This window comes from Erinaceus europaeus, chromosome 1 (assembly GCF_950295315.1).
Source record: "Erinaceus europaeus chromosome 1, mEriEur2.1, whole genome shotgun sequence".
Taxonomy (NCBI): Eukaryota; Metazoa; Chordata; class Mammalia; order Eulipotyphla; family Erinaceidae; genus Erinaceus; species Erinaceus europaeus.
This window is the reverse complement of record NC_080162.1, coordinates 116930820-116947067: the sequence shown is the minus strand read 5'-3', so window position 1 is coordinate 116947067 and position 16248 is coordinate 116930820. Positions and strand designations below refer to the sequence as shown.

Below are 16248 nucleotides of genomic sequence, written 5' to 3'. Positions count from 1 at the left end.
TGCTGTAATTCATTCACCCTTCCACAATAAAATGTTATTAAAAAACATCAAAAATAAAAGCAATCAACAAGAACAATAAAACACCCTTGATCTAGCAGGTCTGGCTCTGCCCTCCTGCCAATGACTTGCAAGTCTCAGGGGAAAGAGTAGTCTGCTTTAAAATGTGCCTGAGGGGGTCAGGCAATAGTGCAGTGGGTTAAGCACACATGGTGCAAAGTGCAAGGACCGGCATAAAGATCCTGGTTCGAGCCCCAGGCTCCCCACCTGCAGGGTGGTCACTTCACAGGTGGTGAAGCAGGTCTGCAGATGTCTGTTTTTTTCTCCCCCTCTCTGTCTTCCCCCTTCTCTCTCAATTTCTCTCTGTCCTAGCCAACAACAACATCATCAATGGCAACAATAATAATAATGACAAAGGTAACAAAAAAATGGGGAAAAAATAAATAAAATGTGCATGAGATTTTTTTTTTGACTGTGTCAAATAAGATGACAGCTGCCTGACAAGAAGTGTTTGTTATAAGAAGGGACAGTGAGCAGGGGTAGGTAGCATAATGGTTATGCAAAGACACTCTCATGCCTGAAGCTCCAAAGTCCCAGGTTCAATCCTCTGCATTGCCATAAGCCAGAGCTGAGCAGTGCTTTGGTAATACAAAAAAGAAAAGGAGGAAGAGAGAAGACAGGCCACACAGTGGGGACACTGAGGTCAGTCAGGAGACCAACTGTGGCCTCTGCAGGAGGGAGTTAGCAGTCATTCAGCTGGAACCTCACCGCTCTTGGGGTCTCTTTCTGCAGCGTCTGCAGAGTGGCACCACAGGTGTGTGTGCACTTATCGTGGGGAAGACCCTGCATGTTGCCTGGCTGGGGGACTCCCAGGCTATCCTGGTGCAGCAAGGACAGGTGGTGAAGCTGATGGAGCCACACAGACCCGAGCGACAGGTAAGGGACTCCCTCTCACAATAGTGCGGTGGGTTAAGTGCACATGGTGCAAAGCAAGGACTGGCGTAAGGATCCCAGTTCAAGCCCCCAGCTCCCCACCTGCAGGGGGGTTGCTTCGAAAGTTGTGAAGTAGGTCTGTAGGTGTCTCTCTGTCTCCCTCTCTGTCTTCCCCTCCTCTCTCTCAATTTCTCTCTGTTCTATCCAGCAGCAACAATAACAACATTAACAACAAAAAAGATAGCTACCAGGAGCAGTGGATTTGCAGTGCAGGCACCGAGATAACCCTGGGGGGGGGGGGAGGAAAAAAAAAACCTTCTCCTTGGAGAGAATTTGTAGGACCAAAAATGTATTGGTTGGAGAGGGGGGCTTTAACACTCTGAGCCAAGAGAGACAGGGACCAGGTAGTGGTGCACCTGGTTAAGCACACACATCATAGTGCACAAGGACCTAGGTTCAAGCTCCTGGTCCCCACCTGCAGGGAGGAAGCTTCACAAGTGATGAAGCAGGTCTACAGGTGTCTCTCTGTCTTGTTCCCTCTCTATGTCTACCTCCCCTTTCAGTTTCCCTCTGTCTCTATCCAATAATAAAAATATAATATAAAAAAAGAAAGTAAGTAAAGAGAGAGGTGGAGAGAGGGAAAAACCCCACAGCACTGAAGCTTCCCCAGTACAGTGACTGATGGGCCCGAATCTGGATCATGGACATGGCAGAGCAGGCCTCCTACCAGGTGAGCTGTGTCACCAGCCCTTGACCAAAGACTGGACCTCTGTCCTGTCCTCACAGGTCTGGCACACTGTAGATTTGGGGGACTCAGGGGCTTGAGACAGGTGGCCCTGAGACACAGGACTCATCTAGGTGCTAGCTCCATCACCCAGACCTGCCCAGTGAGTGCATACATTTCCTGTTTGGTGTTCCCTCACCAGCTTTCAAGGAAGGGTCAGTGTCCACACGTGAAAAGAGGAAGCAGAGGAGGAATCTCCGTCTGATGTCAGGGTCAGCCTCCTTTCTGCTGCCTCATCTGCATCTCCCTGACTGCACCACTCAGGGTCATAGCCACAGAGTTCTGGCTGCAGGTGCGAGGGCTTTGTTCCTGCCATCACCATTGAGCCAGCCCTGCCCTAGGAGCACACTTGGATTATTTGTGAATTCTCACTGTTATTTCTTTATTTCTTTCTTTTTTAAGATTTTATTTATTTATGAGAAAGATAGGAGGAGAGAGAAAGAACCAGACATCACTCTGGCACATGTGCCGCTGGGAATCAAACTTGGGACCTCGTGTTTGAGAGTTCAAAGCTTTACCACTGTGCCACCTCAAATTCGCCAGATGAATTCTCACTGTTTCTACAAATACCTCACCTGGGCATTGCTGGGGTACTGTGCCTCCCAAGACTACCTCAGAAAGCAGCTAGCTTCCTTCGGGCTGTGTACCCAGGCCCCCTCTCTGGCTGTCTTCCTCCCACAGGATGAGAAGGAGCGCATCGAGGCGCTGGGTGGCTTTGTGTCTCACATGGACTGCTGGCGAGTCAACGGGACCCTGGCTGTCTCCAGAGCCATTGGTAAGGAGGAGGCCCCGGGGCTACCTGGCCCACAGAGGCCCACCGCCCAGCTGTCTGAGGGGGGTCAGGGTATTTATCGAATGTTGAGATCACTGTTAAGCAGGTTGTGTGGGTTCTCTGGTGAACTGAGTGCAGGCACAGAAAACTTAATAGTGAGTTTCGGAAAAAAATTAAGCTTCAGGGTGCCAGGTGGTGGTGCAACTGGTTAAGTGCATATAGTAAGTGCAAGAACCTGCTCAGTGATCTGGGTTCAAGCCCCTGGCTCCCCACCTGCAGGGGGAATGTTTCACAAGAGGTGAAACAGGTCTGCAGGTGTGTGTCTGTCTTTCTCTCTCCCTCTCTATCTCCCTCTCCTCTCTCAGTTTCTCTCTGTCCTATCCAATCAAATGGAAAAAAATGGCTGACAGGGGCAATGGGTTTGTAGTGCCAGCACCAAGCCCCAGCAATAAACCTGGAGGAAAAAAAGAAAGCTGCAACCCACATTGTACATTATACCTCTTAATTAAAACAGTCTCTCAGAAAAACCTCAGCTTGCTATGAGGTATCTACTAAAAGATATCTTTAAAATCTTCTATAGGGTGGTCTGGGAGGTGACGCAGCAGATAAAGCATTGGAATCTCAAGTGTGAGATCCTGAGTTCAATCTCCAGCGGCACATGTACCAAAGAGATGTCTGGTTATTTCTCTCTCTCTCTCTCTCTCCCCATCTTTCTCATTAATAAATAAATAAAATATATTTTTTAAAATGTTCTGTAGGGGGAGTTGGGCTGTAGCGCAGCGGGTTAAGTGCAGGTCGCGCAAAGCACAAGGACCGGCATAAGGATCCCGGTTCGAACCCCAGCTCCCCACCTGCAGGAGAGTCGCTTCACAAGTGGTGAAGCAGGTCTGCAGGTGTCTTTCTCTCCTCCTCTCTGTCTTCCCCTCCCTCTCCATTTCTCTCTGTCCTATCCAACAGCGACAACAACAATAATAACTACAACAATAAAACAACAAGGGCAACAAAAGGGAATAAATAAATAAAATAAATATTTTAAAAAAAATGTTTTGTAGGACCAATGAGCTGTCTCAGTGGTAGCACACCAGACTTGCATGCATGAGACCGCAGCAGTCCCAGATTCAATTCCCAGCACCACCATAGAGCTGAGCGGTGCTCTGGTATCTGTCTCATTCTCTCTCTCAAAAATAAACCTTTAAAAACAACAGTCTATATATGATATTTGCCTCCCCAATTCATGCTGATGATTTTTTAAAATCTTTTAAAAGGAAAGTAATAAAAGTAATAAAAATTCCCCAGCTTCTCTGTCACTGCCAAGCCTCAGCCTGGAGCTCAGCATCCAGCTTTTCTTCAAATCTAAGAATAGACTCTTCCCTTAAAATTGTTTCTTCGGGGGAGTCAGGTGGTAGCACATCGGGTTAAGCACACATGGCGCAAAGTGCAAGGACTGGCATAAGGATCCTGGTTCCAGCCCCCATCTCCCCACCTGTAAGGTAGTCCCTTCACAGGCGGTGAAGCAGGTCTGCAGGTATCTATCCTTCTCTCCCCCTCTCTGTCTTCCCCTCCTCTCTCCATTTCTCTCTGTCCTATCCAACAGCAAAAAACATCAACAACAGCAATAATAACCACAGCAAGGCTACAGCAACAAGGGCAACAAAAGGGAACAGTGGCCTCCAGGAGCAGTGGATTCATGGTGCAGGTACTGAGCCTCAGCAATAACCCTGGAGGCAAGAAAAAAAAAAAAAGACTTTCATGCCTGGTGCTCTAAAGTTCTAGGTTCAATTCCCCATGTCACCATAAACCAAAGCTGAGCATTGCTCTGGCATAGCTCTCTTTACATATCTTTCTCTCTGTATCTCTTCTCTCTCTCTCTCTCTGCCTCCACGGTTATTACTGGGGCTCAGTGCTGGCACTACAAATCCACTGCTCCTGGTGACCATTTTTTTCTATTTTATTGGATAGGACAGAAAGAAGTTCAGAGGGGAGGGGGGAGATAGGGAGAGAGAGAGCAGGGGTAAATAGCATAATGGTAATGTAAAGAGACTCTCATGCCTGAGGCTCCGAAGTCCTAGGTTCAGTCCCCTGCACCACCATAAACCAGAGCTGATTGTAACCAGAACTCTGGTAAAAAGAGAGAGAAGGGGTTGGGCGGTAGTACAGCAGGTTAAGTGCACATGGTGCAAAGTGCAAGGGGACCGGTGTCATGATCCTGGTTCAAGCCCCGGAACCCCACCTATAGCGGGGGTAACTTCACAGGAGGTGAAGCAGGTCTGCAGGTGTCTATCTTTCTTTCCCCCTCTCCCATCTTCCCCTCCTCTCTCGATTTCTCTCTGTCCTATCCAACGACAACATCAATGGCAACAATAACAATAACAAGGGCAACAAAATGGGAAAAAAATGACCTCCAGGAGCACTAGCTTCGTAGTGCAGGCACCAAGCCCCAGCAATAAACCTGGAGGCAGAGAGAGAGAGAGAGAGAGAGAGAGAGAGAGTGCTGCAGACCTGTTGACCTGCTTTGCCATTCGCAAAGCTTCCCACCTGCAGGTGGGGAGTCAGGGACTCATACCCGGATCCTTGCACTTAATACTGTGTGCGACTTCCCCACCTGCAGGGGAGTCACTTCACAGGCGGTGAAGCAGGTCTGCAAGGTGTCTATCTTTCCCCATCTCTGTCTTCCCCTCCTCTCTCCATTTCTCTCTGCCCTATCTAATAACAATGGCATCAATAACAACAACAATAATAACAACAAGAACAATAAAAAAACAAGGGCAAGAAAAGAGAAAATAAATAATTAATTTTTAAAAAACTTAAAAAAACACTATGTGTACTTACTATGTATACACTGCCCCCCAAACCCCCTACGTTAAAAAAAAAAAGCTAATAAAATATATTAGGAGGTAGGTGGTGGTACACCTGGTTAAACATACACATTACAGTTTATAAGGACCCAGGTTCAAGCCCCTGGTCCCCATCTGCAAGGGGAAAGCTTTAGGAGTGGTGGAGCAATGCCACAGGTGTCTCTTTCTCTTTCCCTATATCACCTCCCTTCTCAATTTCTCTCTGTCCAAAATAAATAAATGTCTTTTAAAAAAAACCTACCAAATCATACCTAAAACCTAAAATGACACTAAGATATAGTAAAAGTAGGAGTGGAAGGATGAGAACACACCCTGTGTGTTCCTCTCAGGAACAAGCTTGGCAGACACACTTTCCCAGCACAAGATGCACACTGCATGCAGAACAGCTGCACAGAAATGACACTCAATGCCATTTTTGCTTTTCACCTTTTGTCCTCAAGAGAAAAGCTATCTTTATATTTCTTTGAGTTGGTGAAAATAGGAACTGCTGATCTTTCATAGAAGCAAAATGACTAATTCAGACTTGCCCAAAGCAGGGGATGCCTGCCCTTAGAAGTTCCTTCCTCCCTGCTACCCCCCTCAACAGGGTATGTCCCTTTCTGCTTCCTGACACATCCTCTCTGGCTAAATGTAGTACCTTCTTTAGAGCCCTCTCCTTGCTGCTTCTACCTTTGTTACCTCTGGACACCTGGTTTTGGAGGAGGCAGCAGGTGTGAGCCTCTCCACAAGGCTCCAGAAGGAAACAGAAGTTGTAGGGGTCCTGGTACAACTTGGTAGAAATGGACCTAAGCTGGGGGTGAGAGTGTTTTGCAGACACCTGTCATAGGGAGAGGAGAAATTATACCCATGAGTCAACAACTGTACTGTAAACCATTAAATCCCCCCCCATAAAATAATAATAAAATAAAGGAGAGGAAACACTGAGAAGTCCTAGTATAAGGCAGTGATTTGCTCTCATGCTTTGCTGGGGGGTGGGGTGCAGGCAGCCAGGAGCTTTCTGAGGTCTGGATAAGGTGCAAGGGAGGGGAGGTGGAGCCAGCAGATACATAGATTAGAAATGAGACCTGAGAATGAAAGGGAAACCTCTAAATTTCAGCTTAAGGCCTTGGGGTAGTCACATTTTCTCCAGGGAGAAGGTCATGAAAGCAGGATGAGAAAGAAAGAAAGAAAGAAAGAAAGAAAGAAAGAAAGAAAGAAAGAAAGAAAGAAAGAAAGAAAAGAAAATATGCTGGGGGTTGGGCGGTAGCATAACAGGTTAAGCATCGTGCAAAATGCAAGGACCAGCATAAGGATCCTGGTTTGAGTCCCTGGCTCCCCACCTGCAGGGGGGTCACTTTACAAGTGGTGAAGCAGGTCTGCAGGTGTCTATCTTTCTCTCCCCCTCTCTGTCTTCCCCTCCTCTCTCCATTTCTCTCTGTCCTATCCAACAACAATGATATCAATAACAACAACAACAACAATAATAACCACAATGGTGATAGAACAACAAGGGCAACAAAAGGGAAAAGATGGCCTCCAGGAGCAGTGGATTCATGGTGCGGGCACTGAGCCCCAGCAATAACCCTGGAGGTAAAAAACAATAATAATAAAATATGCTTCCCTCCCCAGCCAAAAAAAAAAAAGCAGTTCTGCAGGAGAAAAGTCGTATTGGACACTTTGGTGTAACTCTCAGGATTGCAGGGACATAATACCCCACCCTGGGCCTAGATGGTGTCCTCTGCCACAGTCCTTGTACTCTTTGCTTAGGCCGGACTCCACTGGGAGAAGAAAGTGGCTACTCTGTGGAGCTCAGCTCTGGCTTTGCTGAGTCCCCCTCCCACACACACCTCCACCACCACCAGGGTTTTTGCTGAGGCATCGTGCCTGTACAATTCTAGGGCTCCTGGCAGACTCCTTTTATTTACATATATATTTTAAAAGATAGAATGTGAGAGGTGTCAGGCAGTGGCACACCTGGTTAAGTGCACATATTACAGTGTAAGGACTCAGGTTCAAGCCTCTGGTCCCCTACAGGAAGACTGCTTCATGAGCCGCAGGGCTGTAGGTGTCTCTTTCTCTATCTTTCTCTCCCTCTCAATTCTTTCTGTCTCTATTTAATAAATAAGTAAGATTCAAAAATAAAGTAATCAAAAAAGAATGAAAAGTAAATAAGATAGAGGGTGAGAGAGAAGTAGAGGAGAAAACTGGGGAGACAACATAAAGGTTGTGCAAAAGACTTTCATGCTTGGGGCTCTGAGGTCTCAGGTTCAATCCCCAGCACCACCATCAGACAGAGCTGAGCAGTATTCTGATTTCTTTCCCTGTATCTTTCTCTCTCTTTCTCTCTCTCTCCCTCTCTCCATCTCTCTCTCATATTTAAAAAAGAAGTTTTAAAAAATTAAAATGGAGAAATCTTTGAAAAAGAGAGATAAAAAAGATAGTACTGCTTCACCCCTCATAAAGCTTGACCTGTGTGGTAGCTGGAAACTTGAACCTGGGACCAAATGAGCCATCTTGTAGCCCTGACCTTGCTAAATTCTCACCTCAGGGATTTGCGAGGTCTCTCCTTGAGCTCACTGCACTCAGCACTGTGCACAAGAAATTCCTCTCCACCCTTGTCTTTGCTGTCAGTGCCAGCATGGGAGGAAGGCAGGGTGGCCTGGGCCTGGTGGACGGGCCAGGGCAGCAGCAGTTCTGATGCCAGGCCTTTTCTCCCTCACCCAGGGGACCTTTTCCAAAAGCCCTATGTGTCTGGGGAAGCGGATGCGGCCTCCCGAGAGCTGTCAGACTCTGAGGACTACCTGCTACTAGCCTGCGATGGTTTCTTTGATGTCATCCCCCACCATGAGGTCCCCGGCCTTGTCCAGAGTCACCTGGTCGGACAGCAAGGGAACGGGCTGCACATCGCCGAGGAGCTGGTGGCTGCAGCTCGGGAGCGAGGCTCCCACGACAATATCACTGTCATGGTGGTGTTCCTCAGGGACCCCCGAGAGCTGCTGGAGGGCAAAACCCAGGGCACCGGGGACTCCCAGACAGATAGAGGAAACCAGGACTTGCCCTCTGGCCCCTTGGAGCCAGAGACCAGCAGTCCCCAGAGAAGTTAGGAAGTTCAGCTTCCCACTACCCCCATCCTAATCCCCTTCCCCCTCAGATGCCTTAGGACCCAGCTGGTAGCAGTGGGCAGGCAAGCGCCACCTGTAGAACCCTTTCCCTTGACTCTTGAGCTGCTTGCATTGGCCCATCCTGATGGTTCTGGAACTGCATGGGGCAGTGGCTTCTGTGCCCTGCACTCCACAGGCAGGGGGACTAGTCATGTTTGCTCAAGGGAAACCTAGGGGAAAGACTACACCTAAGAGTAGAGGTCTTAGAGTCCAGCCCCCTCTTCTCCTCACCCAGCAGGGGTGGAAGTAGATGCTATCGGTGCCAGCCCAAGCCAGACCAAAGACACCAGACATCACGGTTGGGATGCAGTGCCTGGGACAGTCTCAAGTGTCTCCTCATGGCCGTAGCTGGGAAGTCTTATACCCACAGTGACAAGTGTCCCTGCTGAGTCCTGGCTGGCTAAGCAGTGTCCCCAGCTAGGAAGGAGCATCAGGAATCTGACCTTAGAGCTGCCTACCAGCTTCATGGCAGCTGTGATGTGCGTGGGCCCTGCTTCCCTGTCCCCCTCTCCCCTCGCCCACTGTGCCCCACCCAGGAGTGGGAAGATCAGAATGACACCATGTGTGTCTTTTGGTCCATCCCCACCTGGAAAGTCTCACTCAGAAGCAGTATTTCAGATTTTGTCTGTTTTGTCAGTGCCAAGATGACCCTGTGTGTCATGTAACTTAAGCAGAGCTTAGCATTTATTTTATTCCTTTCAGAAAGTTAAGTATTTTTTTAGGGGGAACTTTTTCTTTTGCAGTATTACTGACTTTTTTTTTTTCTAAATCAGGATTGAACTGAATCTCTTCCAGATAGTGTTAATAAGCCACTCAAGTGCCTTAGCAGCTCTGAGTGGGACTGTGTCGGCCAAGCTCATGACAGGGCCTAAGAGACCTGTTGAAGTTTTCACAGAAGCAGACTTTATTCTGTTGCAGTGGCACACTTTTGATGAGGAATATTCCTGGAAGAGTTCTTCCTGCCTCTTAGTGATGTACCACTGACAGTCAGCAAAGCAGCCCCAGACTGTTCAGTGGGTCTGGGTTGAACACCCAGGGATCCTTCCTGCCTCCCTCCCCTCCCACCCCTCTCCAGCCCAGCCCTACCATTCCTTTCTTGGGCTGGACCCCAGGCTGAGGCTTCTAGCTCTCTGAGACAGGTCCTTGCAGTGTGACTGGAATATTTCAGGTTGTGAGTGAGTGGGTAGTTGAATTGGTATTGCAAAGAGGTGAGCCCCAAGGGATCTTATGAATCTGTCCCACCCACCCATGCTGCAGCCCCTTTGGGGCTGATAACCTCCCCCTGCCCACTGCCCATTCCTTTATGAGAGTGTCCCATGTGCCCTGGTGAACCCTCAAAAGGTAAATCTCAGAAGTCTCAAGACTTGGGTGACTCAGGGAGTTCATGTCACATAGGAGAGACATGACATTTGAGCCGGGTTCAATGTGGTAGGGCTGGCTCCAGCCAGAGGTCAGGCCCCCAGGGAGTCTGGGGCCAGATCCCAAAACCAGAAGCAGCATTCAGAGCCCGCCTGATCCCAGTGGCCAGTTCATTTCCCAGGGAAGGGGCTGTTCATTAGGAAGGACAGGAGCCAGCCCTAGAGGGATACCTTCTGTCAGCTCAATATTTGCCCCCCACACACACCCCTCCCAGGGCTAAAGATGCTGTGACTTTTGTGGCCCATGCCTCTCCCAAGGGCTCAGACTAACTAGTATCTTAAACATGGCCTCGAACTTCCAGAAACCATGCTCAGCTTACTTTGAAGGCCTCGCTGCCACGGGTGGTGGGAATATAGCCACACTGTTCACTCATAGTCTGCCGCCCATGGGTAACCTTGGCAAAGGGAGGGAGCTCTGAGTTTTTATTTTGGGTTTTTTTGTTTTTGTTTTTGTTTGTTTTTTAATCTTTTTTTCTAATTTGCTAATCACATTCCATTGACTGCCTCCCATCATGAAGCTTATTTGTAGCAGTCTAGAGAGCACCCTTGGTGTCTGACCTATTCCCTGAACAAGCCCACCAGGACGTCCCTAGGCTGACTCCAGCTCTGCACAGCACCACCACCCTCCCTGGTAGAGGCCTGTCTGTCAGGTGTGGGCCCTGGGAGCTGCTGGTCCCTGCCTCAGGCCCAAGAGAGCCCTTGTCCTCTGCTAAAGAGTTGCTTAGCTTTTGCTAGCACCCAGACACAAAAGAGGGCTCCCACCTTGACTATGACTAGACAAAACCACCTTGATTCCGGGGCCACTTCCTGTCAAGCCACAGTCCCAACAGGGCCCCAATGGTGGACACTTGAAACGTCCCTCCCTTTTTCAAGTCCCATTTCTGCCACTGACTCTCTGAATAAGCTAAGCAAGCCCAAGAATCTCTCTGAACCTCAGTCGCCACTCCCCACCCCCACCCCCATATCATGTGGAAGTTACAAAATTTTTGCAGCAGCTCCTGGGATTCTGGAGGTGCAGGGGCTCCTGGGGGAAGCTGGCTGCATTCTGGGGAGATGGTGCCAATGCTGAGGCCCCTCCCTCACTGCCAACAGGGAGGAGTGATTAAGTATTATTAGTGTCTATTCTTAAAATTAAGTGGGTTGGAAAAGAACTGCACTACAGATGCCAGCGCCTTATATGTACTGCAAAATCTGGAGAAGCAAGCCCAGCTTCACAGGTGCAGCGCAGGTATGGGCTAGGAGCATGGGCACAGGCACAGCTGACCTCTTCAGGGTGGCTTCATCATTGCTGCCAGCAGGCCAGGAGTCTCAGCGGCAGAAGCATGGCCTGTCTGACCCAGCCCAGCCTCAGCACCCAGGACTAGGAAATGGGTGTGTCTGAGGGGGGAGACTGACAGGGTGAGCCCCATCAGAGAAGTACAGGTGCTCTAAGGATTTGGGAAGGCCATACCCTCCAATACACATGCCAGCACCCCATCCCTACCTTTGTGGGCAGCTGGCTACCTTAGCAGTATTCCCAGGCTGGGGTAGGGGGGCACAGTGTGGGTCACTCAGGCGTGCCCCACCCCAAGTCCAATGGAAACCAAGTAAGCCAGATCCCAAAAGGGGGCAGCTCCAGCCTTGCCAAATGACCAAGCTTTGGCTTTCATGTGCCCATCGGCCTCGCCAAGGATTTCTCTGCATGACTCAGTGGAGCTCCTGGGACTTGGGTTCTGTGTTGGCAGCAGTCTTGTCCCAAGACAGGGCGTCCTGGCTATATTGTCCCTCTGTCTTGGGACAGGTCCTACACTTGGGAGGGCGACCAGGTGAGTGGCCTCCCAGGGACCATTGTGCTCAAGTGTCAAATAAACCACATGTTCTCATAATAAACCCTCTTGCCAGGTCCTGAATCCTGCCTTCTCCTCTTGCTTCTGCTACCTGCACCTTCACCCCAGCCCCCAACCCAGAGAGTCTGAGCTGCTGGGGCTGAAATGGCAGGGGTGTGAATTCTGCAGAGCCTGCCAGTCTCTGGGCCCTCCTGGCTCTTCCAGCCCACCAGGATTGTGTGCTCACTGTGAGCCTATATGTGGTGACAGGGAGGGGACAGTCCCCTTAAGAAACACCATGGCCCCGGTGCTGCCCTGAACATCTCCTCCAAGCTGGGGAGGGGGAGCATGCTTATATTTGGGGTTTCTGTACTCTTGCCCCCCTGACCCTGCCCCAAGCACAGGGCCTGTGTGAGTGGGAGCTCAGTGCCTATCCCTCAGCGGATCTCCTCTACTCCTGGTGGCCCCAGCAGCCCCCCAGCCTCTTGGCCACACAGCATGGGAACAATCTTTATCTAGTTCCATTGTCTCTGAGTTGGGCAGGGGTTGGGGGGAGGGCTGAGACTCCTCACCAGGCCCTGCCCCCCCACCCCACCTACTCACCCATCTGTCTTCCCCCCTGCCCACCCCCACACCCTCCCCTGAGCTCTAGCCTTGTTCTTAAGTATATGCTGTCTTGATTGTTCCCTAATGAGTTGCTTCACGTGTCTGAATCTTGTCACAGCCAGATGGTGGCTCTGCACTCCCCCCACTGGCACAGAGCGCATAGCCTGGAGAGTACCCTCTCAGGGCCACTGAGTGGGGGCAGGGAGACCGAGCAGACAAGCAGGCACACCAGGCCAAACTGAAGGTGGGCATTCTTCACCCACCAGGCCAGGCCCGAGTCAGCACAATGGCGGGTGGGGGTAAGCAGACATCAGCCCCTCTGTCCTCCAGGGATGGCCCTACACCCAGAAGCCAAGCTGGGGGTATAGAGCTTGCATGAAAGAGGAGGAGGAGCCTGGGAAGCAAGGATTAGGTCTTAACACCCACAGGCTGGGTTTGCTGACAGCCAGGTTCCCCAAGTTCAGCTGGTGCGAGGCCTGGGAAACAGGCATAAAGCCCCACTGGGTGGGAGGACTCATTAGTTCACAGACCCACTCAGGACACACAACTACCCTCTCTGGTCCCTTTAATAAGAGAGAGAGACCAGAGCACTGCTCAGTTCTGTCCTACGTGGTGCTATAGATTGAACAGGGGACTTCAGAGCCTCAGGCAAGAGAGTCTTTTTGCTATCTCCCCAACCCTAGGCAAATTTTTTTAATATAAAAGATTCATTTATTTATGAAAGAGGAGAGAAGAAAATCATCCATCTGGCATATCAAACTTGGGACCTCAGTATCCAGCACCTTGTAGCCACTCTGTCACACCACCACCACCCCCCAGGCCACTAGACACATTACTAAGACTTTGAACTCCTAGGAACTTGGGCTGGTGGAGCCCTAGACACCTGGGGAATAGGCAGAGAAACCCTGAGAATTACTCCAACCCCAGTAGAGGGTTCTGGGCAAAAGTCAAGTCTGGATACAACTCAGGTGCAGTGAGGTCACCACCACCTGTCCCAGGCAGCCCTGACCCTTCAAGCCACAGTCCCTCTCAGTCATTCTGACTGTGGTAGGAAAGACCTCCCCTCCTCTCCCACTTCTGTTCTTCCCACCTTCCTCCATAACTTACAGAAGAAAGATGACATGGCAAAACTGGGAAAAGAGAAGAGGAAAAATGAGGTTTGACCTTGGGTATGGAACAAGATAAGTGTTTAGAAATACGGTTTAAATAGTAGAACCTTTTGGGCAAGATAGTTTACTTGGTAGTCCTTGCTGCTGTTTTAGCCCCAGGCACACTGCAGGGAGCATTCAAGTCCTCAGGGCAGGTTGCTTAGGGGCTGGGGTGTCTCTCCCTCTTGCTTTGTCTCCCTCTCTTTCCATCTGAAAAGGTTGGCCCATGCCGGCCTAGCTTCGTGGGCAGGAGAGAAGATCCAGGAACCAAGCTCATGGCGGTAGCAATACAAATCTTTATTCATGCGGGAGCCCCAGAATCAGGCATGAGTACAGCAGGTTAAGCCACATGGAGCCAAAAACCTCAATGGCCGGCATCTGCCTCCCCCTGCATGCTTGCCCTCCTCTAGGTCAGGAAGCGGAAAAGAGAGAAACAAGAAACAGAAGTGGCTTTTATAGGATAAAACTGCAAGTGGTAAGTCAGAAACAGAGATGGCTAGGAAAGGGGGTGGAGAAAGGCAAAAGTCACACTGGGAAGGTGGAAGCTTCCTTAGCAACTGTGGCGATGGTTTTAGCTGCTGGGATTAATGTCACCCTGCAGGCAGGATGAGTCTTGAGGTAGAAAGAAGATAGATCATTGGGTGGGGATCTTTCAGGCAAACAATGATTATGTAAATAGGCCATAATATCATCAATGCAGGATGGAGCAGGGGGGCTGGCTTAATGCCCAACAGGCCCAGAAGACAAGGACAAAAATGAAGCCCTGAAGACAAGGACAAAAAATTAAATTAAAATAAAATAAAATATGGAGGCCAAGTAATGGTGCACTTGGTTAAGCGCACACATTATAGTGCTCAAGGACCCAGGTTCAAGCCCCTCGTCCCCGCCTGCAGGGGAAAAGCTTCACAACTGGTGAAACAGGGTTGCAGGGGTCTCTCTGTCCCTCTCCTCTCTATTTTCCCCTCCTCTCTCTATTTCTCTCTGTGTTTATGCAATAATAAATTTTTTTAAAGATTTTTTTAACATTTATTCCTTTTTGTTGCCTTATTTTATTGTTTTATTGTTGTAGTTATTGGTGTTGATGTCATTGTAGTTGGATAGGACAGAAAGAAATCAAAGAGAGGAGGAGAAGACAGGGAGAGAAAGATAGACACCTGCAAACCTGCTTCACTGCTTGTGAAGCAACCCCCCTGCAGGTGGTGAGCCTGGAGCTCGAACCGGGGTCCTTGCACTTTGTGCCACCAGCGCTTAACCCACTGCACTACCGCCTGACTCCCAAAATATTTTTTAAAATAAATGAAATAATCTCTTGAAATGAAATGTATCTTTTTATCCAGAATGATGACACCAACAAAGTAGCTAAAGAGGAAACTATTTATCAGTAGAAGAGCTATAAGACTCTTGAACTGTAGAGTCAGAGCAATGTGGAATCTTTCCCTGGCAAAAATGGGTTGCAATCAGGTAGATTTAATGTCAGTCTGAATCATTATGTCCTCTGGGCCTTAAGAGGCCTCCTGTGTAAAAGCTGCTGCCTCGCACCCACAGCTGATGTCCAGAAGGGCAAGGCACTAGCTGGGGGCACAGTTCCCTCTCAAGGCCTCTCCTCAACTTCCAGGCTCAGCCAAGATGACAAAATCAGGCCTCCACACCCCATGACAGGACACTCACCTCAGTGGCTGATCCCCTGCCCTCTGTGCTGCCTGTCTGGGTTCTTCCATTCTAAACCATGACATATCTCACATAAACACTATGAGGAATCCATGCTGGAGAGCTGTAGAAAGCATGTAACTGACCGACCCACCATCATCAAGATAGTACCTGTGGGACAGGTGGTGGCACAACTAGTTGAGTGCACATGTTACAACGCGCAAGGACCCAGGTTCGAGGCCCCAGTCCCTACATGCACAAGGAAAGATTTGCAAGTAAGTAAAGAAGAGCTGCGGGTGTCTCTCTGTCTCTCTCCCTCTCTTTCTTCCCATTCCCTCTTGATTTCTGGCTGTCTCTATCCAATAAATAAATTAGGATAAAAAATTAAAAAAAAAAAAAAAGGCAGTATCTTGCCAGCAATCTGGGAGCTCTGCCCCTGCTCCTCCGAGCTTACCCCTCCTCCCCACAGTGTCTTTAGACTATAGATTTATTTATAACCACATACAGAACAGCTCCCTGCATGCTTTTACTTCATTTTGCCTGTCTTTTTATGAAACTGGAACTTTGCTAATTGCGTGCTCTTGTCTCTGAATCGCACCTCTCATCTTTCTGTCTCTTGGGTTAGTCCTTGCTGTGTGTGTTGCTAGCTTTTTGTAGCAACAGAACCACTATTTATAGTTACAACAGGGGTGAGGGTAAATAACAAACTCTCATTCCTGAGGCTCCAAAGTCCCAGGTTCAATCCCTTGCACCATAAACCAGAGCTGTGCTCTGGTTAAAAAAAAAAAAAAAAAAAACCCTCTTCATACCCATATACAGAAGTTTCTCTGGACTACTTACCGAGGAGTGAAGCTGTTAGGTGGGACTGGCTCTAGGATTTGTAGCACCTGGTGCAAATCAAAGCTTGAATGTCTTGGTAAAAGCATAAGAAATTTCATGACCAGGCAGTAGTACACTTGTTAGAGCACACACGTTACCATGCCCGGGGACCTGGATTCAGGCCCCTGGTCCCCACCTGTAGAAGAGAAGCTTCACAACCAGTGAAGCGGTGCTGCAGGTGTGGTTATCTCCCCCTTGAACCCAGGTTCAAACTCCTGGTCCCTGCAGAGGGAAAGCTTCACAAGTGGTGAAATAGAGCTACAG

At 49.2% G+C, this 16248-nt stretch overlaps 1 protein-coding gene across 5 annotated transcripts in view; it reads left to right on the top strand.

The window, feature by feature from the left end:
* PPM1F (protein phosphatase, Mg2+/Mn2+ dependent 1F) overlaps nt 1-11788 on the top strand; it is a 35202-nt gene extending 23414 nt beyond the window's left edge. For all 5 annotated transcript variants that reach the window (XM_007536443.3, XM_016194018.2, XM_016194017.2 and 2 more), the window contains 3 exons: nt 790-933; nt 2396-2489; nt 8045-11788. In XM_007536443.3, coding sequence (XP_007536505.1) covers nt 790-933; nt 2396-2489; nt 8045-8424 — 618 coding nt within the window. In that variant the 3' untranslated portion in view covers nt 8425-11788. The remainder of the gene's footprint in view (nt 1-789; nt 934-2395; nt 2490-8044) is intronic.
* The last annotated feature ends 4460 nt before the right edge of the window (nt 11789-16248 follow it).